The sequence below is a fragment of the Physcomitrium patens genome, chromosome 24, assembly GCF_059467195.1.
Source record: "Physcomitrium patens ecotype Gransden chromosome 24, ASM5946719v1, whole genome shotgun sequence".
Taxonomy (NCBI): domain Eukaryota; kingdom Viridiplantae; phylum Streptophyta; class Bryopsida; order Funariales; family Funariaceae; genus Physcomitrium; species Physcomitrium patens.
Genome location: NC_143433.1, coordinates 6,490,146 through 6,517,489, shown reverse-complemented (window position 1 = coordinate 6,517,489; position 27,344 = coordinate 6,490,146). Strand labels below are relative to the sequence as shown.

At 41.2% G+C, this 27,344-nt stretch overlaps 3 protein-coding genes across 3 annotated transcripts; 2 read left to right on the top strand and 1 right to left on the bottom strand.

Annotated features, from left to right (window-relative positions):
* The first annotated feature begins 5,196 nt into the window (after positions 1-5,196).
* Positions 5,197-10,907, top strand: LOC112276849 (uncharacterized). Its single transcript, XM_024508612.3, has 9 exons — positions 5,197-6,870; positions 7,411-7,540; positions 7,964-8,424; positions 8,790-8,870; positions 9,057-9,149; positions 9,433-9,591; positions 9,761-9,847; positions 9,951-10,022; positions 10,133-10,907. The coding sequence occupies exons 1-9, from the start codon at positions 5,866-5,868 to the stop codon at positions 10,454-10,456; spliced, it is 2,412 nt and encodes an 803-aa protein (XP_024364380.1). The 5' UTR covers positions 5,197-5,865; the 3' UTR covers positions 10,457-10,907.
* Positions 10,908-12,918: 2,011 nt separating this feature from the next.
* On the top strand, positions 12,919-19,139 carry LOC112276523 (folylpolyglutamate synthase). The gene is made up of 16 exons (XM_024507915.3): positions 12,919-13,224; positions 13,319-13,625; positions 14,273-14,338; positions 14,773-14,882; positions 15,096-15,156; positions 15,397-15,471; positions 15,776-15,832; positions 16,060-16,120; positions 16,378-16,424; positions 16,669-16,746; positions 16,950-17,114; positions 17,308-17,589; positions 17,760-17,838; positions 17,951-18,100; positions 18,238-18,440; positions 18,671-19,139. The coding sequence occupies exons 2-16, from the start codon at positions 13,455-13,457 to the stop codon at positions 18,728-18,730; spliced, it is 1,665 nt and encodes a 554-aa protein (XP_024363683.1). The 5' UTR covers positions 12,919-13,224; positions 13,319-13,454; the 3' UTR covers positions 18,731-19,139.
* Positions 19,140-20,364: 1,225 nt separating this feature from the next.
* On the bottom strand, positions 20,365-25,798 carry LOC112276522 (protein transport protein SEC23 A). The gene is made up of 10 exons (XM_024507914.3): positions 25,174-25,798; positions 24,585-24,979; positions 24,113-24,407; positions 22,977-23,819; positions 22,593-22,858; positions 22,123-22,389; positions 21,666-21,818; positions 21,298-21,414; positions 21,040-21,111; positions 20,365-20,778 (listed from the first exon to the last, which is right to left on the bottom strand). Exons 1-10 carry the CDS (start codon positions 25,442-25,444, stop codon positions 20,653-20,655), a joined length of 2,805 nt encoding a protein of 934 aa, XP_024363682.1. The 5' UTR covers positions 25,445-25,798; the 3' UTR covers positions 20,365-20,652.
* Between the last annotated feature and the right edge of the window lie 1,546 nt (positions 25,799-27,344).

The following is a 27,344-nucleotide window of genomic DNA, read 5'->3' as shown; positions in this document are numbered from 1 at the left end:
GTGAAGTGACGTTAGAGAGACGTTTGAAAGTCATAAAATCACATTACAAACCATTCTCCACCATTTAGACGTAATTTGGACTCAAAATATGCAAAAAGTTGCAAAACAGCGAATTTTGGGTTTGTAGTTCATCAATCTTTAAGTAGTCATATCTTTTGCATTACAACTCCAAATCAAGAGTTTTTTGGACCTTCTTGTAGCTTGAGATGGCATCTTTTGAGGGTGATAGCTTAAGAGTTGTTGAAAAGTTTAGAGGTGACAACTTTCACCATTGGAAGGCCAAAATAGAGCTACTTTTGGCGTCATTGGATCTTTGGGAGATAGTAGATGAGGAGGAACTTGCACCTGGGGTAGAGGCAAGCATCAAGGAGCAAAAAGACTTCAAAAGACGAGAGAAGAAGGCTTTTGGCATAATTACCACCAATTTAGATGAAAGCAACTTTGCTCATGTCATTTCTTGCAAAGGGGCAGCAGATGCATGGAAGACTCTTTGCAATGTCTATGAAAGTAGGAATCTCTCCAATGTGCTATGGTCAAGGAAAAAATTCTTCACCGTGAAGATGGAAGAAGGTGAAGATCTCATGGCTCATGTAAATAAGATAAAAGCACTTGCAAACTAACTTGCTGTTGTTGATAAGCCTTTATTTGAAGAAGATGTTGTGATGACATTGCTCTCAAGCCTTCCGGACTCCTAATCCTCCCTCGTTGTGGCATTGAAGTCCATTTCAAGGAAAGACCTCACTTTGGACTATGTCACGGCAAGACTAGCCCATGAAGTGACCAAAAGAAAGCAAAAGGAGTCTATTGGGGAGCAATCAGCACTATTTACAAGACGAAGTAAGGCAAGTACCCCTTTTCAACGTTATCCTCCTAAAACTTGTTACATTTGTGGAAAACCAGGCCATTTTGCTAGAAATTGTTTCAAGGCAAAGAAAGGAGAAAGAGAGAATGTCAACAATGCTTTTCATGACCATGGAGGTGAAGACTTTGCATTCATGGCAAAACAAACTCCTTCCATACTTGATATGAGCAAATGGATTGTGGATTCCGGATGCACCAAACACATGACTCCATACAAGTGTTCATTTAACACTTATGAACCAATTCCAGCAACCAAGGTTTGGTTAGGTGATAATGGTATGGTACAAGCCATTGGAATGGGCACCATTGTAGTAGAGGTGGTGGTGAAGGGCATAAGCAAGAGAATCACTCTCAAAGATGTGTTGCATGTGCCAAAGATGAAGAAGAACCTCCTTTCGGTGAGTAAACTTGTAACTCATGGGTGTAAAGTGCAATTTAACATGAATGGATGTTTTGTGAGAACCATGGAAGGCAAAGAAGTAGCAAAAGGGACTAGGGATGGCAATCTCTATATTATCAATTGCAAGAGGATCAATGGAGTGGAGGTTGCTGCCTTTGCTGAATTTCCATCAAATGAAGACAAGGTGAGCATTTGGCATCAAAGACTTGGGCATTTGAATGCCAAAAGCATGAAGGAGCTTCAATCCATGGTAAGTGGCTTAGACCTTGGCCATTCTACCATGAATCTTGCTTGTGAGGGATGCATTCAAGGCAAACAACATAGGACACCATTTCATAGTGGCGTTGCAACAAGAGCAAACCAATTGCTGGAGCTTGTGCATTCGGATGTTTGTGGACCCATGAGGACACCATCTATGAGTGGAGCAAGGTACTTTGTCACATTTATTGATGACTTCTCAAGGAAGGTATGGATTTACATCATCAAGGCCAAGAGTGAGTGTTTTGCCAAGTTTAAGGAGTGGAAAGCACTTGTGGAGAAGCAATGTGAGCACAATATTAAGGTGCTGCGATCGGACAATAGAGGTGAGTATTTGTCCAAATACTTTGATGAGTTACTGAAGCATGAAGGCATTGCAAGACAAACCTCCACTCCCTACACTCCACAACAAAATGGAGTTGCTGAAAGAGCAAATCGCACCATTGTAGAGATGGTAAGGAGTATGATTCATGCTCAAAAACTTGGGTATGAGTATTGGGCGAAAGCTGTAGTAAATGCCATGTATACAAGAAATAGGTGTCCCACAAGTGCACTTGAAGGAATGACTCCCCAAGAAGCTTGGACTGGTAACAAACCTTGCATATCCCACATGAGGATTTTTGGGTGCATTGCATATGTCAAGGTTCCAGATAGTATGAGAGGCAAACTTGATGCAAAGGGTACAAGATGTGTATTCCTTGGTTATTGTGAAGGCACCAAGGCATATAGGCTTATGTGTTTAGATACCAAAAAGATCATCAAAAGTCGTGATGTAGAGTTCTTGGAGCATAAAAGTGGTAGTGAAAAGTGGGAGATGTGTCTAAGTGGGAGTAGTGGTGTGTTTGTGGACACATCTTCAATTCCAGCAAACAAACAAGAAGATGAAGAAGAGAATTCTCAAAGTGAAGAAGGAGAGGAAGATGCCATGATAGAAGAGCCCAATACTATGAAGACTTCAATTCCAGCAAGATACAACAAGAACAATGAAGAGAATGAAGATGAAGAATATCAACCAATGAGTAAGACAAAGAACTCCATGAGCCATACAAGGCAACAAGAGGTGCATGAAGGCTCATCCTCCTTGCATGAAAGAAGATATCCAACACGTGAGAGAAGACCACAAGGTGAATGGTGGAAGAACCACATCTTTTCACAAGTAAGTGAAGACCATGCCAATGTTGCTCTTCTTGATGATCCATTGACTTTGTGTGATGTAATGAGGTGTGGTGATGCAATGAAGTAGGAGATTGCCATGCAAGAAGAATACAAATCTCTTATGGACAATGAAACATGGGAGTTGACTCCACTTCCACCAAATCGATCAGCAATTGGATGTAAGTGGGTGTTTAGAACCAAGAGAGATGCTATGGGCAATGTTGTGAGGTACAAGGCAAGATTGGTTGCCAAAGGCTATTCACAAGTTGCTGGAGTGGATTTTAATGAGACATTTGCACTCGTGGCCAAGTTCACCACCATTAGAACCATAGTAGCAATTGGAGCATCAATGGACCTTGAGATGCATCAAATGGACATCAAGACAGCATTCTTGAATGGAGAATTGGAAGAAGACATCTACATGGAGCAACCTCAAGGATTTATTGAACAAGACAAACACCACCTTGTTTGCAAGTTGAGGAAGTCATTGTATGGACTCAAGCAATCACCAAGAGCATGGTACCAATGCATTGACTCATTCTTTGTGAACGAAGGTTTTGTAAGGAGTGAAGCTGACCATTCTTTGTATGTATTGCAAGCCAAGGACTTCTTGCTGGTTGTGATCCTCTATGTAGATGATTTAATCATCTTAAGCAACACTATGGTAAGATTGGATTGGTTGAAGAAGAAATTGGAGGGAGAGTTTGAGATGAGTGTTTTGGGAGAGCTCCATTATTGTTTGGGTGTGGAATTCACAAGAAGTAGAGAATCAAAGACCATCACATTGAGCCAAAGCAAGTACATTGAAGAAGTATTGAAACGATTCAATATGGGAGATTGCAAGCCCATTGGAACTCCTTTGGAGGCCAACTTGAAGTTGATGAAGCTCACAGATGAGGAGTATGCTGAAGTTGAGCATCAAATGCAAGGCATACCATACAAGGCAGCAGTAGACTCACTCATGTATGCAATGGTAGGCACAAGGATGGATCTTGCATTTGCGGTAAGTGTTGTAAGCCAACACATGGCAAAACCAGGTCCTATGCATTGGGCAACCATCAAGAGAATCATGAGGTACTTGAAAGGCTCTTTGAACCTCAAACTATGTCTTGGAGGAGATAATATTGCATTACATGGATATTGTGATGCGGATTGGGCTGGAAATGCAAACGATAGAAGGTCAACAACGGGCTATGTATTCTTTGTTGGAGTGGGAGCCATATCTTGGAATTGCAAGAGACAACCAACCATTGCAAGATCCACAATGGAGGCAGAGTATATGGCAGCAAGTCATGGAGCAATGGAGGCAATTTGGTTGATGTTGTTATTGGAAGATATTGGACTTGTGCAATTGGAGGCCACTCCATTGAGGTGTGACAATCAAGGATGTCTTACTTTTGCAAAGAATCCAAAGCATCATGCAAGAACCAAGCACATTGATATTCAGCATCATTTCATAAGAGAGAAGATAGAAATGGGGGTTATTGATATGATGTATTGTGAAACCAAAGACATGTTGGCTGATTTGTTGACAAAAGCCTGAGTTAGAGAAAGACACAACAAGTTGAGTAAGGCATTAGGATTGATAGGTAATTGACCAATAGCAAAGTGGGAGTGTTGAAGGAAAGAACTCTTTAAGTAATTGCTAATGGTCAATAGAGTACAAGTGTTGTTAGGGATATCCCATAAGGTTAGGTGCTGGTCTATAGTGCATTAGAGTACAAGGGGAGGGCTGGTCCTAGGAGATATCCCATATGGGTTGTAGCACTTGGTACCTTGGTACTAGTATATAGGGAAAGGGTTGGCATGGAAAGAATTATTTCATACCACACTCTATTTGTTAAAGTGCAACCTTGCTAGTCCTAACTTACTTGTGTGGAGTATGCTTTCTATATTTCAACAGTTTGTTGGATATTAACAATCTCTACATGTCATACATGAAACATCACTAATACACAACAATTACCACTAAAGTTTAATAGTTGTATCAACTTACATTACAAAAAGACAAACATAACAAACTCACGATTTATTCTAACCACACAAAATTCTTCCAAAAACCCAATACTTTACACCAAATCTGGTATAAAATCACAAACAAAATACAACACAATATATTCACAAGATATAGTCAAAACAATGCCCAAATGACCTACAACAACTCCCCTTCGTAAAAATTAGGCCACTGGTGGAATGCTTTAGCCAAACAGTGGCCATGGTAGAAGAAGAAGAGGACCTTCCTCCATCGTTCCCTCCCCCGTACCAACCCACAAACGTTGAATTCATGCGACGGGCCGCAACATGCATCGCGTGAGCCCCAACACAACAGGCTCTCCATTTCAATGCAAAATGTAATGTGATGTAAGGCAAGGCAAAGCAAGGCAAAGCGGAGCCAAGCTAAGCAATAACAACATATTGCCCTCAGAACAGAACAAGAGAGTGTATGTAGCGTAGTGTAGAGGCTACGGTTGCGGCCAGAGCTTGGTTACAATCACCAGGGGGCACTGATCGATCACCTGGCCATGGATTCCATCACTTTAGCACACATCCAAAGCGCGTAGAATTGCAAATTTGAGCCCTTTCGTTATTGATTCTTCTCGCTGTTGTTGTATCTCTGCCGCGATTGTGGGTTGTGTCGCTGCTGTGGCGAGGTTTTGAATGTTTTTGAGCCGAGTTGCATTGAGCCCTGTATTGGTGTGTGCTTGGTCGGGGTCGTGGAGATGAGGAAGAAGTGACGAGAAGGAAATGGGGTTGTGGGGTTTGTTGAGTTTGAGGGATTGAAGCGCTGAAGGGTATTGATTTTGGGTGTGGTAATGTGGTGGTTTGGTGATGGCCATGGTGACTGAAATGTAATTAGTGTTTGGGGTTCGTGTGGATGGAGATGGGAATGAGGGTGGGAAGATGGGAGAGCGGTGGCGGTGGCGGTGGCAGATGGCTGTGGTGATTTTGTCGATGATGCTGTGAGAATGCAGGAAGAGGTTTGGAGGTGTGCTTTGGCGGAGAATAGGGTTTGGCATGGGCGGTGAAAATTTTGAGGCGTAGGCAGTGTTTGGTGGTTGCGGCGATTGGGGAACGACAAGGCAATTTACCGGGGAGCAGGGTTTGTGAAGGGCGCGAGGAATGGAATCGTGTTTACTGGAGCTTGTGTTTCGTGAACCCTAATTTGTTTCCTGTGAGGGGTGTGTGGGGACATGGTGCCTGAGCGGCAGCAGGATGGGGAGGCGGAGCCGGCGCCTGGTGGTGCCAATGCTGGTGAGAATCCCGGGGTGAATGAGAATCAAAAGGATACAATGAGACCAATGGAAGATTCGGGGGAGAAGGTATGCGTAGCTGAACAGCTCACGTCGGAATACACGATGCAGGAGGAATTGAAGGAGATGAACGCAGACTTTGTTTCTAGGGCTTTCAACAATGAGGAAAGGACAGAGGAATTGAAAAGAGAGGGTTCTGTGTCATCACCTCAGACTGATTGGAAGGAAGAGTTGAAAAGTCAGGATAGTGTGTCCTCTCCACGGGCTGAGAAGATTGAGGGGAGGAAGGAGCAGGCAAATCTTGCGGAAGAGTTGAGAATAGGGGGAAACAAGGGGAAAGGTTCTGACAGCGTAGGGCGTGGAGGCAAGGGCGCCGGGGGAAGAAGTAGTAAGACAAAGACAAATCGAAGCAAGGGTGGTGATGGTGCAAATAAAAGCTCACCAACTATCGGGGCTGCGGGTTTGCCGAGCATGCGTCGAACCAGAAGCCAACCCGGGAGAGCCAGGGGTGGAGGAGAAAGGGAGGAGATTTTGCAAGAACCTGGTCAAGGGAAGGAAGAACCTCATCGAGGGGACAGTTTGAGAAGGGACAGACCGAGCAGTGATATGGTCGCCAATTTGGCTGCCAATTGTGCTGCATGGGTTGCATGGGTAAAACAATGGGTTGAGAAGCAGGAGCCCAGAAGGGTGGCAGTCAGAGACTACTTGTTGCAATTACGTGCAAGAGTGGAGTCAAAGGTGAAGCAACATTGGCCGTTGGCACGGGCATGGTTGATTCTGATCACGAGGGTGATGCTCATGCTCAGTCTCCTGGGTTTGGAGGCTGCGATTCGAGGTTTTGCTTCACTATTTCGGTTGGGATCAGCTGCGCATTTTCTTCTGCTCTGGTGTACTGTCATCAGTTTTATTCGACTTGCGGGGCTATTCAATTTGGTCATCGCTCTGGTAACACATTCCTGGTTGTCTAATTCATTTTCCCTGAGCTTTGTCACTTTTCATTTCGTTCTTTTCAACGAAGTTCCTGTTACTCATCGTGTTTCAGAGCTCACAGAATGTATGTGTGAATTGAATTAAATATCCATTTTAGGCCAGTTTAAGTTTCCATGATGTCACGATGAAGATGACAGCCGCTCGCAGTTCAGGGGCCTGTGTATATCGCTTTTGAGTAGATGGAATCTCAGATTGAGCCAAAGGACTCTCTTCATGGTAGATGAGTATATAAAGTTGCTTAAATTTTCGCGTGACTTAAGTGTGTTATGCACTGACGTGGTCATCGATCGAAGGGTACTACTGGAAAGATGGACTCACTTAGATCCGAAGGAAGGGCATCTTTCACAATTATTTCGTAATTTATCATACAGACTTGTAGGTGAAAGCTATTAAAACAAACGTCTCACTATGAGGGTTTAAGAAGATCCCTTCAGTTACATCCGTACCTAGTGTTATGGTGCGAAGTATTGATGGGAGAGAGGGCCAGTATTGCAGGTACTGGCAGCGGGAACTGTGTTTCTTGTGGGGTACACTCCGGCAATCGCCATGTTGGCTATATTCGGCGCATTAGTACTGTGGCTCTACGGTAGTTTCTGGTTGACAGGGGCTATAATCATTACTGGAGGTAATAATCTGTTCATTTATCTCGTGTTACATTTCATGAACGAATGTGGATAATATTTTTATTTGCTTTATTTCTATGGAAGTAGTTTAAACGATTTTTGAGATCTACTTGCATTATCTTCGTTCCTCGCGCGGGCGAGAGAGAGAGAGAGAGAGAGAGAGAGAGAGAGAGAGAGAGAGAGAGAGAGAGAGATTTATGTGCGTAAGCACTTTGAACTGAACACATTTGAAAATCATTTTTGAAGTCTAGAACAGACAACTTTAAGATTGTCAGCGTCTCTGGTTGTGCTATTACCCTTTTTTCTCTACATGTGAAGTTCCTACCAACATTTCCGTTTGTTAAATTTTCCTGAGTTCTCAATCCTAAGATTTGGTCTCGTATTTTCACTTCTAAGCATGATCCAACGTGTGCGTCTGTTTTCAGGTGCCCTGTTTGCAGCAAATCAGGGTCGGCTTGCAGTTTCCGTCACCGTAATTTATGCTGTTTATTCTATAATAAGTTCTGGGGGCTGGTTTTGGCTGTTAATATGTATTGCCCTATCCTTTATTTCTTCCGACCTTGCAGTTTACTTTCTCAGCCCTGTCGACAAGGACGAGAAATTTTCTCAAACCAAGGCAGAGCATACACCATTCTCTCAGCAGAAGTCATTCAATGGAAGGTCTTCTGATTATGGTGGGCCTCACTCAGACACGTATCAGGGTAATGCAGACAGTACTCGCTCGAGTACTGGTGCTTCTACTAGCGGAGCAAACGAAGGTGACCCATTGTCGGCTGAGGAGGAAGTAGCACGTGTGCTGAGTTGTAATGATCACTATGCTATCCTCGGGTTTGCCCGCTATGAGGCATTTGATGCATCAAGTCTTAAAAGAGAATATAGGAAAAAGGTTCAGACCTTACTCCTCCCAACTCACCATTCAATTGTTTTTGAAATTGTTGAAAGCTTATTGTGAAATAAGCATTTGATGGTGTATTGCTTTAGGAAGCAAAAGGTCATGGAAAATTATCTCAAGTATCATCATTTCTACTCATACTAAATAAGCACTACAGTGCACAGTTGGGCACTGCAGCATCAAGTGCAAATGCTGCTGTCATCGAAATTTCATTAGTCTTACTGTAGTCACAGAAATCTTTCCTGAGGATGTAGTCCTGTAGGTTAGGAAGTACGGTTGTCTGGCGAATGTATCAATAATCTCGTATTGCTGTTTATAAGCTTGTTCTTACAACTCACTGGTTTCTTAAAAACTTGCAGGCAATTATAGTGCATCCTGACAAAAATGGAGGGAATGACCAAGCTGAAGAAGCCTTCAAGCGCTTGCAGAATGCTTATGAGGTACTGTTCATTTCAGTTGTGAGGATCTGGTGATGGCATCTAGCTGATCGCTTAGTCCTAATTTAAATTTTACTCATTCATGTGAACATGAGTTGAGTTGTTCTATGTACTGGATATAAAAATTAGTAGTTTCATTTAGAGTTGCACCGCAACTTGTAATGTGAAGGATTTGTTCATGATCATCAGGTTCTGTTGGATGCGATGAAAAAGAAAACTTATGATGAAGAATTACGTCGAGAAGAAATTCTTATGACTATTCGCAGACATCATGTGCACGCGGTACCCTTCTGTCTTTCTTGTTCCCTGCAGATTGTGATGGCATTTCTATTTCCTGTTGATCAGTAATTCCTCGAAATTCTGGAACCACTACTGTGAATAACTGCTTAAAAATACCTTCACTTTCCTGTCCTCGACCTATCTTTACCAGATTCTGGTTCGCCTTTAGTTTTGGACCATTTCCCTCTGATGTAGCTGTAGTAGTTGAGAATATTCAAGTTCTACATATCAGACTGAACGTTGATTACATTTGTCAACATGGTTCGCATACTGTCCCATTGTGCAGAATGGAAGAAATGGTGCCCCGGATTGTGGATGTAAGCATTCAGAAGATGATGGGGAGGACTTGCCAGCAAATTCACGAAGGATTTCGTGTCGAAAATGTGGGAATAATCATGCATGGATCTCGACCAACAAGACTAAGCTTCGGGCAAGATGGTGCCAGGTGAAGTCGATCGTGCTCTTAGCGCTGTCCTCTTTGTTATTTATCCTATCGTTTCAACTACCTGCTTTCAGAGGGAGTGAAAACTGGTGGAGCTTCTCTTAAAGCTGGAAATGAAATGGGTGTTCACTGCGTTGTGTAACTCATATTGAAGTGGCCAACATTGATGCAGGAGTGCCAGGATCATCACCCGGCCAAGGATGGTGATGGTTGGGTTGAACAGACTGTCCAAGCTTTCTTCTTCGGAATCTTTCAAAAGGTACATACTCTAATTTTTCCAGCTACATTGTTGTTTGGTCCTAAATCCTTACATGTACCGATTCGAGTTGCTAAATTCCTGGAAATTTTGGGATTACCTGTAGGATGATATTCCGCATGCTTACGCTTGTGCTGATGGGATGGTGTACGAAGTGACGGAGTGGGTCCGTTGCCAGGTATGTGATTTTTCTACATCAATTTCTGTTAGATTGTGGGCATATTCTCACACGGGTATTATACTAGTACTTCATCAAATGCTAACAACGCTTCGAACTGGATTTTGCAGGGACTCAAATGCCAACCCAACACCCACAAGCCCTCGTTTCATGTGAATACATCGGGAATTGGAAAGAGCCCGACAACTAAACCTAGGTCTGCAAGGGATACACCCACTGGTGCTGACGGATTTCCCTTTCCCGGCTTTCATAGTAATATGACAGAACAAGAATTTTTCGATTGGGTAAAAAATAACTCAAGCAATTTTACTGACATGAACGGTGGCGTTCCATTTCCTGACGGTAGTCCATTCTCTGAGAGGGGCTCCCCTGCTAAGCCAGGATCAGCCACCAAAACCCGAGGGAAGAAGAAGAAAGGCAAGAAGCAATGGTGATTAATTGATTTTCCAGGCTATAGCCAAGCACCTCACTAGCAAGCGAGGATTTGAATTGCGTGGCTTTTGGCATTTTTGAAGTGCTCATCACGGTGGCTTGACTTGTAAAGCTACAGGTCTGGTTTTGTGTGTGCGTTCTACTTTTGTGTCAACAGTGTCACGTGAATATTATTGTTTTCCTCTAATTGAGAGATCGATGTACCATAGCATTACCCTCTGAACTTGACACTATCATAGCCTTGTCGGCTTTCAACTACGTAACTTAAAAAAGCTGAAGTCTTAGGACTTGATTGTATCTTAGATTCTGCTAGTCGCACATACAATCACCTTTGCATATGAGTGTAATGATCGTGTATCTCGGGTTTGTTTCTAAAGTTCGAGGACCCATTTGCATTGCAACCCTTTTGTCAGTCGCTTACAGATATATCCAAAGTTCTTCTGAATTTAACCATGCTCAAGGAGCTATTTCTATGATGCCTCCTCGTTTTTGCAATTTTTTTAAAGTAGCGACCCTTTTTCTTTGTAGTTCCTCCCCACTACTCTCTTCATTGGTCCATGGAAATTGAGCAAGGATGATCAAAAAAATATTTGGGTTAAATTGTCGATCAGTTGTGAGGGTTAAGGGTGTGGGCCCCTTTATTCCATTTCTGGAGCTTTTAATCAGCTCAATATGCAATCAAGTCTTTAGATCAGAATCAGTTTTAAATCCTGAAACAAATGGAATCAAAAAGGTTTTGATTTACTTTATTGGATGGTAGGTAAAGGTGAAGCAATCTAAAATGAGATCAGTTTGGTACATACTTGGACAATTGTTTAATCATTGTCATAGAAAAATAAAATAAGATAAAGTAGAGACAAGGCAGTTATGTATGTGTGGATCCTTTAATGCACTTTTTCTACCTGCTAACTTATTATTTCAAAAATATGAGAGAATTATTGGCACAATTAATTTTTTTTAGAACAGTCTTAAAGGTTAAAAATTTAGATGAAGGAAAAAGAGAATTCAATATTGGAAAAGGTATATCTCCAAAAAATCATCAAAATTTTATATATATTAAATTTTAACTAATTTCAGTTTATAATATAAGTTTTTTATGTTTTAATATCATCCATAAAGAATTTAATTAAATTAGTTTTAATCAATTTTTTCTTATTGCAAAAAAAAGCTTTTTACTTAAAACCAAGCTCTTCTAATGTAGGACAATTTTCTTAATGTAGGACACTTTTCATGAAATAATAAAAAAATTGTGTCCTATATTGAGACAGGAGCTTTGAGATGGTAGGTTTGAAATGCAATTTAATAAATTTCTCATTGGAGCAGATGTTGAACACCAAACAAGGCCATTTGCTTCACTAGAAGAGAAAATAAACTTTACTTTTCTCTATTTTGACTTAGCAATGATATCTACTAAAGTCATACATGCCTTTTTATTAGTGGAAGTTTTGCATTCTATATTATTCAATGTAGGACAAATAGAACAATGTCCTGAATTAGAAGGGCATGCTTGTAATTATATATATATATATATATATATAGAATTATTGAGATGGAATTCACTAAAAATGTATTTCATTTCCTATTATTTCTTTGTCACACATCATTTTAGCATAATAGCATTATCATGGTATCTTAGAAACAAATACGTATATAAATATAAATATACATGTTCAAATAATGTTTATTGATAAAACAATAAGACACACACATATATGTTTGTATATATATATATATATATATATATATATATATCAACTCTAAAGAAAGCTATAGATTAACCCTAGCTTTTTATAATATACAAAATCAAATTCTATTAAAAATATTATTGCATCACAAATAATTAAGAAGTCTTCACACATCTATACAGAAATAAGGAGCTTAAAATTGGTTGAAATTGAAAAAACTCACTTGATTAGAAGTCATGTAAAAAATTACCACAATAAATTTTTATTTATTATTTAAAGAATTTCATGATTGTTACAATATTTGAAATTATAAAATATTTTAAAAAAAACTGAGTTAAAATTGTTAAGATATAAAAAATTGTCATAATTGTTAGATCCAAAATACCATATTTGTATTCCATAAAATTTGCTGTTAAACATACAATTGAACATAAGAAAATAAATAAATAAATAAAAACTAAACCTTCACACTCTTCTCATAAATCCAATTAAAACCACAATCAATACAAATCTGATGCATGGCTTATATCTGTAAAATAAACAGAAACAGATACAACCACGTCCTAAGTCCTTCGGTAGCAACGACACCGAAAACGAACGAAGAAATTGGACCTGTACATGCGAAACAATCGCTTGCAGGGGTCGAAATCGATGCGGCGCAGCGCAAAGCGAATCGACGCGAAGCACTTCGAGGATGATGATGATGCTGAGCCTGGCGACGAAGAATGTTGTGCAGATGCGAAGAAATCGAGACGCGAAGCTCACGGGACGCGCCAAAACCCACAGTTGGATTTGCAGGCCACGGTAGCCAGCAGCCACAGGCGCAAGGAAGGCCATCGCCAGATCCGCACAGAACCAAGCACTCAAGCACAGAATGAATATTCCCTGCACAGGAAGTGGAAGATCCGAGTCCTGGTGTTCTTTTTACTCAACCGAATTTATCTGACTTCTGTAGCAACGCCATGTGAGTTGGACCTGTTGCGAGTCCCCTCTTTGGACGGACAGACACCCCCTCAGCTCACCTCGTGAGCATTCGCGGCAGCAGCAGCAATGGGGGAACATCTCTCCTCCTCGTGACCGCTCAGGTGGGTGCCACAGATTTTACCCTATGTTTTGGAGTTTCAAGTGCGTTGGAAGCTGGCAGTGAGGGTGTATAATCCCGAGGGACTGGTGTTGCAGGGATTTGAAGTGAGGAGGGGAGCTTTGTTGCGCTGTCGCGTTTGATGTGTGCTTGACGACTCGAGCAGGGGAAGAGGTAGGTTTTTTGAGTTTCAGGGGATTGTGGGTTTTTCGTTTGCGGAGCGACATTTGAAGAATGGCGGATGTCGGCGTTTCCGTGGCGCCCGCCATCAATAGAACGTACGAAGATGCAGTTATTGCGATGAACTCGCTCATCACACGCAAGTCTAACGCTTCACGACCTGACCCTGATACCTTTGAGCTTAATTGGAGAAACCAGTTCCAGTCCCTTTTTAAATGCCTCCAGGTTTGTTGACGCTTCCTGTGGATTCCTCATTCTAGTGTGGCTGTCAGGAAAGCTCTGTGAGAGGATTGCTGCTTTTAACACACAGCCACGAATTCCCACTCTCTACACAACTGTCGAGTTGAAATGTTAGACAGTAGACGATGTTTATCACGTTGGACTTGGTGGAGTAAGCGTTGGCACTTTAGTCTACAATCTCATTTCCTATCACCTAAAAATTCTGGGGGTGACTTTGAGCACATCAAATTCAGAATTGGAGAAGAAGTTATTCATCACTCCTCCGGCAGCTACAGATTTTGTCTCCGCACTCAGGAAATATTATGATGCTGCTTACATGACTAGATGGGATCATTGGGATTGACGATTGTCCATCTTTAAGTCATGATTCTAAGATCTTTGTTCAAGGGGTACATTTTGGTCTCAAGTAGATTTAGCCCTTAGAAGTTTGGTCATCTTAAGTTTATTCGGTGCAACAATATGTAGGTAGGGTTTAATTCAGCGAGCTGAAAGGGCTACGATTGGAGGTTTGAGGGTTTTGAACCGCTTTTGTTACCTCCAACTATGCTTTCATCGTGCGCCAATTATTTTCATATGTGAGCATTGGTGTCATTCAAATGTAGGCTTATTGAGGAATGATTTCTGTGTGGCAGGTACTGGAGCTAGAGGAACCTCTTTCACGTCTTAGTGTGATTCACGTTGCGGGAACAAAGGGAAAGGTACGGCGTTTCGTGAGGTTCGACATGCACTCTGTAGAAGGGGCGGTGGCTTGGTTCAACAACGTTTTATTTATTTCTTATGGCAGCTGTCTTTCACGTTTCCTTGCTCTGTTTTTTTGGAGGTGCTTTGCGGATATTCAATTTCAGTTTATAGTGGGGTATTAGTTGCAATCACATGCAATAGGAAATTTTGCATTCCTGTGCAATGCTAGCCAAAGCAGCATCCTCTGGTCATTTGAAGTCACCTCATTTTAATTTAATAAATTTTAAATTTCCAAAACTAAATCATCATTTTTGATGGAATAGCAGTTGCTTTCAAATGATATAAGTACAACTAGGCAATTTTGTCTGGCCATATATTATCTAAGCAGCTCTGAAGCTGCAAATATATTTCGGGAAAAATTAATGGAGTCACTATACTCACGTTTGTGCAGGGATCCACGTGTGCGTTCACAGAAAGGATGTTGAGGGAATCTGGCTTCCGAACTGGTCTTTTCACGTCGCCGCATCTCCTGGATGTTCGCGAACGCTTTCGCTTGAACGGGTTGGTGTTTAGTTTTTTGAACGTTGAAGGACAGCGCATGGCTTCATTGCTTATGCAGATATGCTTATTTAAGGCATAAGAAAACAGAACCTTCACGGTTGCTGTGCATGGATCCAAATGACTTCAGAGAAAAACCTATTTGTAAGTGATAGTGCCACAGTGGACGACTTATAGGCGGTATACTGAGTTTTCTTGTTGGAATGTGCCTGATAGTGAGGAGATATCCCAGGATCGATTTCTTTATCACTTCTGGTGGTGTTGGGATCGCCTCAAGGTACACTTTGTTTCACTTTAGTCCCAAATGAAATTCACATGCAGCTTGAGATTCCGTATAAAACATTGTTATCATTTATTTCAAGTGGGCATTGGGCGTTCATGTCGGTTCACTGCAGATTTTTCCGTTCCTTTTTGTCCCAATTGAAGTTTTATTTAGTGCATTTTCGTTTTGATTGCTTTCGTTCCGATTATCTCTGTTTCAACAGGATGTGGCTTGTTCGTTGTTGTGGCATGTTAGGCTGTGAATGAAAAGTTGCCAGGCTTTTTTCGGTTCTGCACCCTCTTGAGCCTCCGTATGTTCACGGAAGAAAAGGTTAGTTTAAGATCCAGCTTTGGTTTTGGAACATGCTCCGAATTCATCTTATACGGTGTGTGAGTCTTCCCAGCCGAACATACATGTTCTCACTGAGCTCCGCATTCTCCAATTCCGGTCTGATCAATCTAAGACTGTCGAATGTGGACCTTCAGAATTGCTTCCCTTCTTGGCTTTTGCCGTCCTACACCTCTTGAATCCTTTGTTGGACCTTTTATCAGAGATTTTACCCCAGATCATTGGCATTTGCATTGATAAATATCGATTGATTAACTGAAACAACGCTAAAATGCTGTGTATTCAGGTGGATGTTGCGATTTTGGAAGTCGGTCTTGGTGGTCGCCTAGATGCAACTAATGTTGTAAGCTTCATAACTTGTTCTACGAATTTTTGGGACAAATTATTACAATAGCCAAGGTTTCATGGTGTATATGACATGGACCTGGTTTTGGCTCTTGGTTGCGAAGCGTAATAGACGTCCCTAAGGATGTATGGACTTGGTTTCTGGATTTTCTCTCCACATCTATCCAGTTCATGTCATATGTTGCTTATTTTCTGTATTCACAAGCCAACCGTGATTTGTGTCAGGTTAAATCTCCTGTAACTTGTGGCATCGCGTCTCTTGGATTCGACCACATGGAGTTGCTCGGTATTCAAGTTTTTACCTTAGCCACATTATTTAAAAATTTCTTGTGTTCTTTTAGGAAGTACTATACTATACTACATGTGATGTTCGTGATAAGCAATTATTTATTAATTCCTTTAGATAAGCTATATAATGAAAGGACGCGGGGCTACGGCAGCTCTTTTTTTGGTCTAAATGAAACAAGAAACTTTCAGGCGGAGACTTAGAAGCTTTGCTAGTTCCCGACTTTCAAATTGTAACATAGGCCTGGTTGTCTTTAGGAGATACATTGGAAAAAATTGCATGGGAAAAAGCTGGCATTTTCAAGGTACTATTAAGCCTTTTCTGGAAGTATCCTTTGCTTTTGTAAGAGGCATTCTACGTATGCATGATATTCTGTAGTATTATGCGGTATTCTGGATTTCCCTTCATAGAGCAACTGATATGTTTTCGTTTTTACGTTGAGAATTACCGTGGCATGCACCTGAGCAGTATGTTTCATACATGGGATTCGTTAAACAAGGTTGTCGCTGTTTTCAAGTTCAAGCCTAATTTATGCTTATTGCCTGAAGGCAGGTGTTCCAGCATTCACTGCTCCACAGCTAGATGAAGCTATGGGTTCCCTTCTAAAGAGGGCTAAAGAGTTAGGGGTATTTTTCCTATTCCCTTTGCACCAAACCTGGTCAACCTTTGCTATTTGGTACTTTTCGTTCAGCTCAAGATTTTCACGATTAATCAATTATCCTTCATCAATGATCAGCATCTTCTGGGAAGTTTTTTTTTTTTTTTTTTTTTTTTTGTGGTTGAACATTGTATAATGAAGTCTCATTTTTTTTACCGTAACTGCTTGCAGATTACTTTAGAAGTAGCCCCTCCACTGGAGAATTATAACTTGCATGGTTTGCAACTTGGACTGGGAGGTCAACACCAACGCGTCAATGCAGCTTTGGCTGTTGCATTGTGCAAGCAGTGGGTGATGACCAGACCTCCATCTGAGCTTCACGACGGACTTAAGAAGGTTACTCTCCAATCCACCATGCCTGTTCTAAGCTTTTTTGTGTATTTTGATAGTTATGTTTACTTGAATAGAATGAAAATATTCAGGATTCCTGCCAGGGACAACTGCACTTAACTTTTGAGATGAGTTCTTTCACATTGTAACAAGGTCTATCCTGGCATGATTATGAACGACTTATAAAGGGACTTGGCAGGTTCTAAGTAATGGAAGATTGCCGGATTCGTTCGTTCGAGGTCTACAGTTGACCAAGTGGGCAGGCAGAGCTGAAGTTATTCACGATCCATCTGGATGCTTGTCGTTTTATCTGGATGGAGCACACAGCCCTGAAAGTATGGAGGCTTGTGCAAACTGGTTCTGTTCATCTATAAGACTCGAAGAAAACTTGAAAACACCGGAGCAGAATGGCAGTCATTATTTGTCAAATAGGGGCGCAGATGAACAAGATTGGAATTCCAGAGGCACCATGGTGAGAAGGGTAAGTGAAGGACTGTCCAGATTTCCGTTTCAAAGCACCTGCTTCATATACATGTAGGCAGCTGCACTTAAGACGGTGCCTCATTTCTAATCGGTCATACTTGCTTGGATCTTATTACTGTTTACAACTCGTCTGGCTTATCCGATCTATCAAGTTTCTGTCCATTTCAGGTTCTTTTGTTCAACTGTATGCCGAAGCGGGATCCTGTGGCACTTCTACAACCTGTCGTCAATTTGTGTTCCCGAAATGGTATGTTCCATAAATCCTCTATTCTTTACCAAACATAGCTATTGAGCACCTCAATACAATCTGAAAGTTCTTTAAGAGCTAGAAATGACTGAATGTTGGGATTCTGTGACAGGGTTTCCTCTTCATGCGGCTTTCTTTGTACCACCTTATTCTAGTTACACATCTGTAGATGCACCCCAAGTATCTACTACCGCCGTAGATACAACTTGGCAACAGACATTGCAGCGACACTGGGAATCTGTATGGCAAAATAAGATTTCAGGTCTTGATGAACTACCTATTATTCTAGAGTTTGCAAAACCTGCTCGTAAGATCTAATCAATGCCTTCCCCTCGAATGTGTTTCTAATATCAGTTCATCCAACGGTGGGATGTATAACGTATTGTTTTGCATGTACAGGTGAATCTAGTGATGCCTCTCCTGCTCAAGAGGAAATACATGTATCCCAGATAGAGCTATTGTCTGATTTGAGAAATGCCCCGGAAGGACAGCCGCAACATGGCAGCTGCTTAGGTCCATCAAGTGCAGTTTTACGATCACTACCAGCTGCTGTAGATTTCTTCCGCAACTGTTCAATTCACCATCCTTATCTAAGGATTCAGGTATTGATGTTCACACCATTTTGTGAGCAAGTCTTAAATCTTATTAAAAAAGGAAAGTCTGTGGAGGATAGTAAAGTTTTTGGAACTTTTCATTGCCGTTCGTTGATTTTGAAGTTATGTGCACCTTGTCGAGGTGCCGGTAAGATTCTATCAAAATCATCTGAGGCTCCGCTTTCTGTATGATCTGGAACCGAAAGAGCATTGCTTAACTCAAATATTTTGTTCGGCAGGTCCTTGTAACAGGTTCGTTGTATCTGGTCGGTGACGTCTTAAGACTTCTCAAGCACTAACTGCAAACCTGCCATTTAAGACTGCTACGAATTTAAACAACCCATTTTTACGTGTCAAAGGGAGGTCATTGTGTATCAATTGCCGTGAGCTCTTGATATAACGTCTGTTTTATCAGAGAGCGCACCAAGCAACTATTTTTTACCGTCACTGTATTGCCCGTTAGCCTGTTGTAACTGTTGTAACACAGGAATAACTTTGCTCAAGTTTAATCAGTTTCTGTTTTTCCATCAACTTGGAAATCTGTGTCCGAATCAGAGGGAATGATAAGGACCTCAATTCGTCGTCCCTGCAACTTTAATTCTTTCAACAGAGAAAGTTCAGAAAACTTGAAGGGACCAAAGCTGCATTCAACAAATATTGACTAAACCACTGCAATGACAATGCCTTCGTTTTGCCTGCTTTTGGTCACACTAGTGTATACTGCCTTTCTTCACATAGTGTATAGTACTTTTTACAACACATTTTGCTGTAATACAATTTAGTATTGCATTTTTTAAAAAGGAGTATGTCAAGTTGAGCGGGAAGTAATGAAGCAAAATAAATTAAATGAAAAACCATAGTGGAATCTTTAAAGCACTTCTCAGGTAGTTGATAATGTAGTAAAATCATCAAGAAAAACTATCTTGTCATTATGTAATTTATATCCATAAATAATACTTCTTTCCTTCTTTTTGGGTGTTGCCATCAAAGTCTATGCTAATGCCACCACAAGTTGTCCTGAAGTTGTGTTGCACATCACAATGTACTTTGTGAAATATTAAAATACATATCTATAAAGAATATGCACTTGATCCATTGTGGTGTACATTAGCAATGTTCACCAATGTAAAATCATTAATGATGGTAGGTGGTAGATGGCAAGTTGTGGCAATAACAAAAATTCTTCCAGCATTAGCAACATCCATATCAAAAATAAAAACATATCATTATCATATTTACAAAAAAATACTGAGATTTCTATCACATATATCCTTTGTAATATGTACTTATATAATTCAACAAAATTATCTATCAAACAAAGTTAAAGATTTTAAACTGCCAACCTCTTTGGGACCCACATTATTTAAGTTTGAAACATGTTCTAATCAATAAGGCAGTTATCATTGCAAAAACAATGTAACATTGCTAACACTGTTTCAACTACATTTTAAAGTTTATTAACAAATCCCTTGGTGATGCATTGACCTTGAATATGTCGTCTGATTGTAACATTTATGCTGCTTATTCTCATTGTGAACCACTCTTAAGGCAAACTGAATGGATCTGCTTGTCCATTAATTGTTGCACAGCTTAATCACTTTTTGACAATTTACATATGTAAGTAATCAGTTAGCTTACTAAAAATAGTATATTGAAATTTGCGAAGACCCAAGACGACTATAGAACTTATTTCTCAACTTAATTGCACATTAAGTTAAAACATTAAGTTTACCAAACATTAGAATCATCAAGAAGTAAAGAATGAACATAATTCTTTTGTTGCGTACGACTGAGGTCAAATAATGAGAGAAAATCCAACGAACTAGTTCACTACTCCACGTGTATGGATATTAAGATTTGAAGCAACATGAAATTTCATTAGTATTGTCGTTTTTTTCTGTGTGATGATGAAAAATGAGATACATCAAAACGCTTATCAGAGATTCAAGTGACTTGTCATATCCTATAAGTGGAATACAACTTAAAATGAATGTCAATGCACTTCAAGCCATAACATAGTGGTGATGTAAACTTCACCTTCGCTGACTCACTGCTTATCACCAATATGTGGACTATATTTACCAAAACGTGTATATGTCTCGGGCGAAATTGAGAGGTCAACAAAAGCTCATGAAGACATCTTCTAACGTGACAGGTAAATATAATAAGAATGAATTCGACATTTACACAGTTCAATTAAGAAGAAATATGGCATGGTTCATCAAACACTAAGCTTAAGGCGTCTCATCCATTCACAGAAGCTCAGATCATCAGTGGGCAAAAAACTGCTCTTCAAACGCGCTCTTTGCTCAACGGTGAGAACTCGTAACTGGGGGAACCTAGCCTCCTGGATACGTGAACATTAAAACAATGTGCCAAGTCAGAATCCAGACAGAAAATTATTTCCATTTACTGCTATTGACCAGTCAACATTGATCAGTAGCCATGTCTAGAAAAAAAAAACGTTTCCAAGAGTACCACATTTCTAAATACTATGACGGACACAATCATCAACTAACACGTATATTTTGTTCTTCGCACTTTATAAAGATGCCAAGGTAGTTACACACAAAAGTGGACCAATCCGACTTTCAGAGGAATTACGCACCTGCTCATAAGGAGGATCTTTGTGTGCGGGTATTAACCTTGACTGCAAGTACCGAGCTTGGGAACTTCCCTCCTGTAATTATTCATTAATATGAAACAAATTTAATTCCCACTTCAGCATTGATACCCCAATTGCATCCATAGCGCTCATGTTGAGATACTCGAGCGATGAAAAAGAATAAGCCTTGAGAAGTAGATTATCATAAACACATCCTGTCAAATCTCAAAATGCTAACAGGCTTTTGGTCTGGTTGTTGACCTTAAATGAAAGCATCCGAGGAGCTGGAAAACGCTGCTCTGTAAGTTCTTGGACAAGGGTACGACAAGCTGCTTGTGCTTCTGCATTTCTAGCTTCATCCGCCACAACTCTCAAACCCTACAAACAAGAAGAAATCAATAAATCTATATCTTAGTTCATATTTAATTCTCAACCACAATTTGACCACAAAGACATTTATTACTCATGTAGGTGCCACCATTTACGAATAGCTACTTCTTAACTTATAATATTAAGTGTCTAAACAATATTGTCAGGATTCCTTGAGGTTGTCTAAACAAAAAAATTATTGAACCATCCGATCACCTGAACAAAAACTTGAACAGACTTATATGAAGCAAAATACTCACTGTCCAAATGAAGACATCAGTGCCATGATCCAAGACAATCACAGAGTCCGACTGCATGGCCACGTCATGTGCAGGTAACTCCTCGAAGGTGCCTGCCTCCCGATGCATAAGTAACCTTGGAGCTATCATGCGTAAAGACAACTCGAATCCCGCCTACAAAATTTATATTATTTCTCCTGTTAGAAGAGAATTTCGAAGAACTGCAATACTGAAGAAATCAGGAAGTGCTTCCATATAGAATACCGACAGCCAGTAACAGCACGTGGAGACACAGACACATGAAAAAATGTGGAGGACAGTCCCGCCAAAACGAAACAATGAAAGTATTTTCATGATTTGTAGCTTCATAATCAGGAAGTGTCCCCCCTAAGACCACAATAAGAAAGCATGACTTACAAAAAACACACCGCCCAGCGCGTTACTAAAACAACATTAAGTAAGAAAATCTCATGCATACCTGCAAGTAAAGATTCCTATAAACGGCCCTCTCGTCTTCATGCCCTATGATGCTGCCCAATAAAGGCCCACGCTTCAAATGAAACAAGAGTTCTGGCATCCTTGAAAGACTTGAAGGAAAAGGCAGTATCTTAGACTTAGTAGCATTATTCCCAAGCTTCACAGCAATATCTTTAACCCTCTCATCTACAGACGCTCGCATATCAGCCGCATCTCGCGTAGTCTTTGCCTCCAACACCGTCTTCTTTGCTATTAGAACTGCAGCCACCTGCGTTAATACCAAAAACATAAAAGAGTTAAGAACAGAACGGGAGAAGCTCAGACCTTATCCCGAGCTCAAGTGTCAGATGCTCGAGCATTGGCCAATCCATTCTCGAAAAACCTACTCTAACATCGACAAAAACAATAACATTAACTAAGTATCGAAGTAAGACATGACTGCACATACTATTCAATCATTATGAACAATACCTCATCATCCACACTGTGCAAGTAATCCGTCAAGGTGTCTGTAGTTGGCAAGCGCACGGTCATAACCCTAGTCACTTCCGCTTGGTGCACACTGCTGTATCTCGCAACAATCTGGAAGTGCACATGACTTTCTTCTAAATCGTCTTCCAATTCTATGATGATTGCAAATGCTTGACAATCTTCAACACTTAGTAAGCGCACTGCTGTAGATGTATCATTCCGAAACTGCCCCGAACGGGTCCCTACATGGGCCTCCTCTCCTGGTCCTGCAATTGCCGCCAGGAACGCCATTAATGGCATGCATGAGGACACATCATATGATCCACTAAACAAACATAAAGCAGGCAACTTCATCTCGCATCGAAAACTAGACAAACAGTTCACCTATTACACGAGTCACGGCAACGTCGTCGGAACAGCGAATCTCCAATATTCCTCTGAAACCTGTGGAGCGCCGAACTGCACGTTGCAAATTGGTGCAGTAGACCTCCCCAAAGTCATCATGCAATACCAACAGACCTCCAGAGGCGCTCGCTAATGGTTGTAAAGTAGGGATCCGCACGGGACAGGTCCCAGCACACAAAATATCCACTGCTATGTCCAGTCGTCGAGCTTCCTGCCCGAGATGCTCCATATGTTTTGTAGCTTTTTTCTCCATATACGGATAATTTGGGTGGTTCGTAGAGTAAGGAAGCGATCCAGGACCCAACGTATTTGGTCCACCAACACAGAGCAGCACGCGACTCCTTCCACCGGAACGCTTGGATGTGCTCACTGGAAGCTCTGTTGCTGGACCTTGAATAAGGGCCAATACCACATCAACAGCTGTACCTATGCATCGCTCCCTCATTGCCTCAGCTAAGCCCCCTCGATACGGACGTAGAGCAGATACAATGCTGTGAGCTATAGAAAGACACACATGAATAGGAGCGAGATATACTCCTGTTCCATATATTAGCATCTGCTTAAGTTCGTGACTTAAGCCGGAATCGCCAGGAAGGACATCTGCTGCAGCGACCCCCGACTCTGAAAGATCGAAGACAGATACTGTTCGTCCGTAAGTAACAATCCCAATCCGTGTCGCAGAAGAAAGGGAGTCTAAAAATGTGTGCAACGACTCTTGCAACTGCGCCAAATGTTCTTCGTCCAAGCTGTCGTCGATTAGCAACACCACTGGAGCACTCATGCTTGCTTCAGACACAGACACAAAACCAGGGCGTCGTGTACCTGCATTCCAAATTCCCTAAAACTGGTAAAGAGAAGTTTCCAGATCCCTCCAAGCAACACTTCATATATACCTATGTGCATCAGACTGCGTTGTTGGCCCAAGGGAAATTAAAAGACTTCCATCAATTTGCTACAGTTTCGTAGTACGGGCAGGTATTGGGCTTACTAGTTTCACCAACTTCACCTATAGAAGCTTACATAAGAGAGAGGGCGGCAACATGATCAGAAAATTTTAAAACGAGACATGGTAATATGCTAACATGTAACCAAAACATGTTGGGTCAAAACAGAACCTGAATCGACATAATCGACAACACTTGTCGCAAGCTCAGGCCAATTACGCAGGTCATCAATGCTAGCAGCCCTATACTCTCCGTTGCTCTCATTAGATTTTTTGCAAAACGTGCAGCTCCAGGATCCAGTACGTGGTGCAATAGTGCTGTGCTGATTGACATACGCTCCGCAATTTTGACAACGAAAGGGCTCATGCATAATTACCGGTGGGCTTGGCTCAATCTCTCTTCCTGGACAGACCAGAGCTCCAAACCCCAAGCTGGGTGTGTTCATGAGCTTCCTCTCACTCAATACCTGAACAACAGATAAAGAAAGCAATTGCTTCCGTTAAAGCCATCCACACCAATTTCCGAAAGGGCTCACATGCACAGCTTCGACTAACGCAGACTTCTGTGATGAGTCGCAGAATGTCGCAAAACAAACGAAAAACCTAAAATCGAAGAGAAGGTCCATATCGGCCAGCAAGAGAACCTTTTGAGCTGAAAACAACAAAAAGGGCGCGGAGGCAGACAAGTTGTACGCATCGAATTCCTCTTCCGACACTCCTCCATAGCTGCCAACCCCTGATGGGCTAGCAAGTCCATTATCAGCCCGCTGTGCTGGTGAATGAGGAGCTAACGGAATCTCTGCGAAATTGGAAGGTATTCTGGGCGGCTGCACATCGTACTCAGGTTGTAATGGCCGAGGAGGGCTGCTGAACTTCGGAGGAGCAGGAGGACCTGCATATTGCGAGGGGGTGGCAAAGCTGGGCAACAGGCTTCCGCTCGAAGCAGGAGGAGGCCCCATGGGAATGACCGGCATTGACTGCGCTGTCCGCAACACCGAAGCTCCTAACCCTTCATCACCATTCGCAGCTGGAAACTCTCCTGCACACCATCACACCAGATGCAAAATCCACTCGCCATTTACTCCAACAATAACCAAGAGCATAAACCCGGTCAATGCACCCGGTTTTTTTTAATTTCAGCACCACTCCACAGCGGGCCCGCGGCAAAGCCATAGGATGCTACAGTCGACCGCGATCGGATAAGAGCAACGCGAAAGAATCCAAGATCCTCACCTCCATCAGAATGATGCTCCACATGATCATGGCCTTGACGGGAATGAGAATGCAAGGAGGGGGTAGGCACAAGACCCGGTGTCGCAGAAACTGCATGACGCAACAACGGTTGCGCGGCAGCGGCAGCAGCCCTCGCCGGGTCAAGAGATCCTGCACCAAACGTCGGAGGCGGAGGCACATTCCCCAACGTCAAACTCTCTTGCGACGGCGATGGCATGTGCTGGCCATGACTGTGGTAATGTCCTTGCCTTTGACTCCCTCCCTGCTCCATCTCTCCCTCCCAAAATTCCTCACACCGGCAAACCCTACCACCAAAATCACAAATCGGGACAGCCTCTCCCCTGCAACCCCATTCCCAAACGCGCAATCCAGACAAACCCCCTTCCCTCTTCACTCCCCACACCAACTCCCTGCTACGACCCACCAGCACCCGTTCCTCCCCGCGAGTAATTTCATTTAGAAAAAACTCGATATCGTTCGGTGTTAAGCGAGGTTACGAAGCCCTAAGTGCGCTGCCTCTCGCTTTCTTTTTCTTCGTCGTCGTCATGGTTTCAGCGGGCGATGGGAGTACGAAGCTCAGGCTTTAGAGCGACGGAGACGTGCGTGGAGGGCAGGACGACGAACTCCACCGTCAATCGCTGAGCTCCATTACCGAGGCGTTAAACCTATCAATGACGACCACGGAGGATGATTGGTCGGTTGACGCGGATGAATGACGTGGCGAAATTTTACGGGTGGGCGACACCTTCACGACTTCTGACCTGGCATCCGTCCACGTTGGCAAGGTCTTGAAGCTCTAGGAAGGTGCGCCTTTGACGGCTAAATTAAGTACCACATTGGGCTTTAATTTATTACTATTTGACTATGTGGGAGTGTCATTGCCAAGGAGAAATTGGCATGCAGTAATGGTATTATACCTAAAGAAAGTATATGTTGTAATATGTTTTCCTACTTGTGGCAATGAGTGAAATGAATCAAATACAATTATTCATTATTGCATGTTGATTCAAATTTAGAAGTTACTTTGAATTTTAGACCAATATTAGTTTTATTGTACCTTTTGTTATGTTACATACCATATTGTGTTGTGCAAAACTATCAAAACATCGTCTTTTGTTATTGGATAATTAATGATTGATGTTGTAATAAATTTTAGTATTAAAATACTGTTATACGTGTTACTTTGAAAATTATTACCTTAATGATAATGACAATGATAATAATAACAAAAACAATGGCATGCTTAGCTATTGTGTAGCAGTGTATAAAACAAATTAAGGAATTGTTATTTTATGATATTTATAAATTATTTTATGTCATTTACAACTTTCTTGCTTTAGGCACAAGTGTTTACACATGCAAGTTATTGTCCATGTTCTGTTTTTGCATTGTAGTCTGTATTTCTAAGTATCAAGAACATATGAAATTTAACTTGAGGACAATAGTTCCATCATTCGACCATAGTGTATGAGTTCCTATGGTTGATGAATAAATTGCGTAAAAAATTATAATTTGGAATATTTCAATGGATTTGCTGGAAATATTCATGATGTTGTTAAAAGTCTTATCCTCCAAACTTCTCGCTTGCAAAGTGAACGGGAATTGTAATAATTCTCATGGAATCAATATAGTTGTTCATCGTTATTTGTAAATTCACTAAGTTTTCAAACTGTCCCAATCATAATAATAATAAGAACAAACTATTTCACAACAAAATCAACACCATGTGTTGGATAAATTATATGCAACACGGAGAGAAAAAAGACAAAAGAAAAAGAAACTTTACCACTACAAAATCTTTTGCTGTACAGTGATATCAATATTGTTATTCCATTCCATTTTAAATGCTCAAATTCTTCGAGCAACTTCTAATATCTTATAATGCTTATTTATTATTGTTTTATTTCACAGGATTCTTTAAAATTCAATGGAAGACAATTAAATATAAACTTGTAGCATTTAGTGCGTTTGCATTCCTAATCCTTAAGAATATCTGGGTTTTACAAACTTTTTCTGTACTTTAATTCAAATTTAATGTGTTTTCTTTTCTTTTCTTTTCTTTCAAAATTTCAATATTATTATTTTCCATTCTCCTTATTATTTAAGTATTGATTTGAAGCATTATTATATCAGTCTTTTAAAAAAAAAAGAAAAAAACAAGTCAAACCAGT

What these genes read in the sequence shown, in the direction of transcription:
- LOC112276849 (XM_024508612.3), top strand. Translation starts at nt 5,866, where the DNA reads ATGGTGCCTGAGCGGCAGCAGGATGGGGAGGCGGAGCCGGCGCCTGGT. An exon ending in TCAATTTGGTCATCGCTCTG is followed by an intron (nt 6,871 to 7,410) that starts GTAACACATTCC and finishes CCAGTATTGCAG; the next exon opens with GTACTGGCAGCGGGAACTGT. An exon ending in AAAGAGAATATAGGAAAAAG is followed by an intron (nt 8,425 to 8,789) that starts GTTCAGACCTTA and finishes AAAAACTTGCAG; the next exon opens with GCAATTATAGTGCATCCTGA.
- LOC112276523 (XM_024507915.3), top strand. Translation starts at nt 13,455, where the DNA reads ATGGCGGATGTCGGCGTTTCCGTGGCGCCCGCCATCAATAGAACGTAC. An exon ending in GGTGTTGGGATCGCCTCAAG is followed by an intron (nt 15,157 to 15,396) that starts GTACACTTTGTT and finishes GTGGCATGTTAG; the next exon opens with GCTGTGAATGAAAAGTTGCC. An exon ending in AGAGGGCTAAAGAGTTAGGG is followed by an intron (nt 16,747 to 16,949) that starts GTATTTTTCCTA and finishes AACTGCTTGCAG; the next exon opens with ATTACTTTAGAAGTAGCCCC.
- LOC112276522 (XM_024507914.3), bottom strand. Translation starts at nt 25,444, where the DNA reads ATGGAGCAGGGAGGGAGTCAAAGGCAAGGACATTACCACAGTCATGGC. An exon ending in TGTCGATTATGTCGATTCAG is followed by an intron (nt 23,820 to 24,112) that starts GTTCTGTTTTGA and finishes TTTGGAATGCAG; the next exon opens with GTACACGACGCCCTGGTTTT. An exon ending in AAGATCCTCCTTATGAGCAG is followed by an intron (nt 20,779 to 21,039) that starts GTGCGTAATTCC and finishes TCACGTATCCAG; the next exon opens with GAGGCTAGGTTCCCCCAGTT.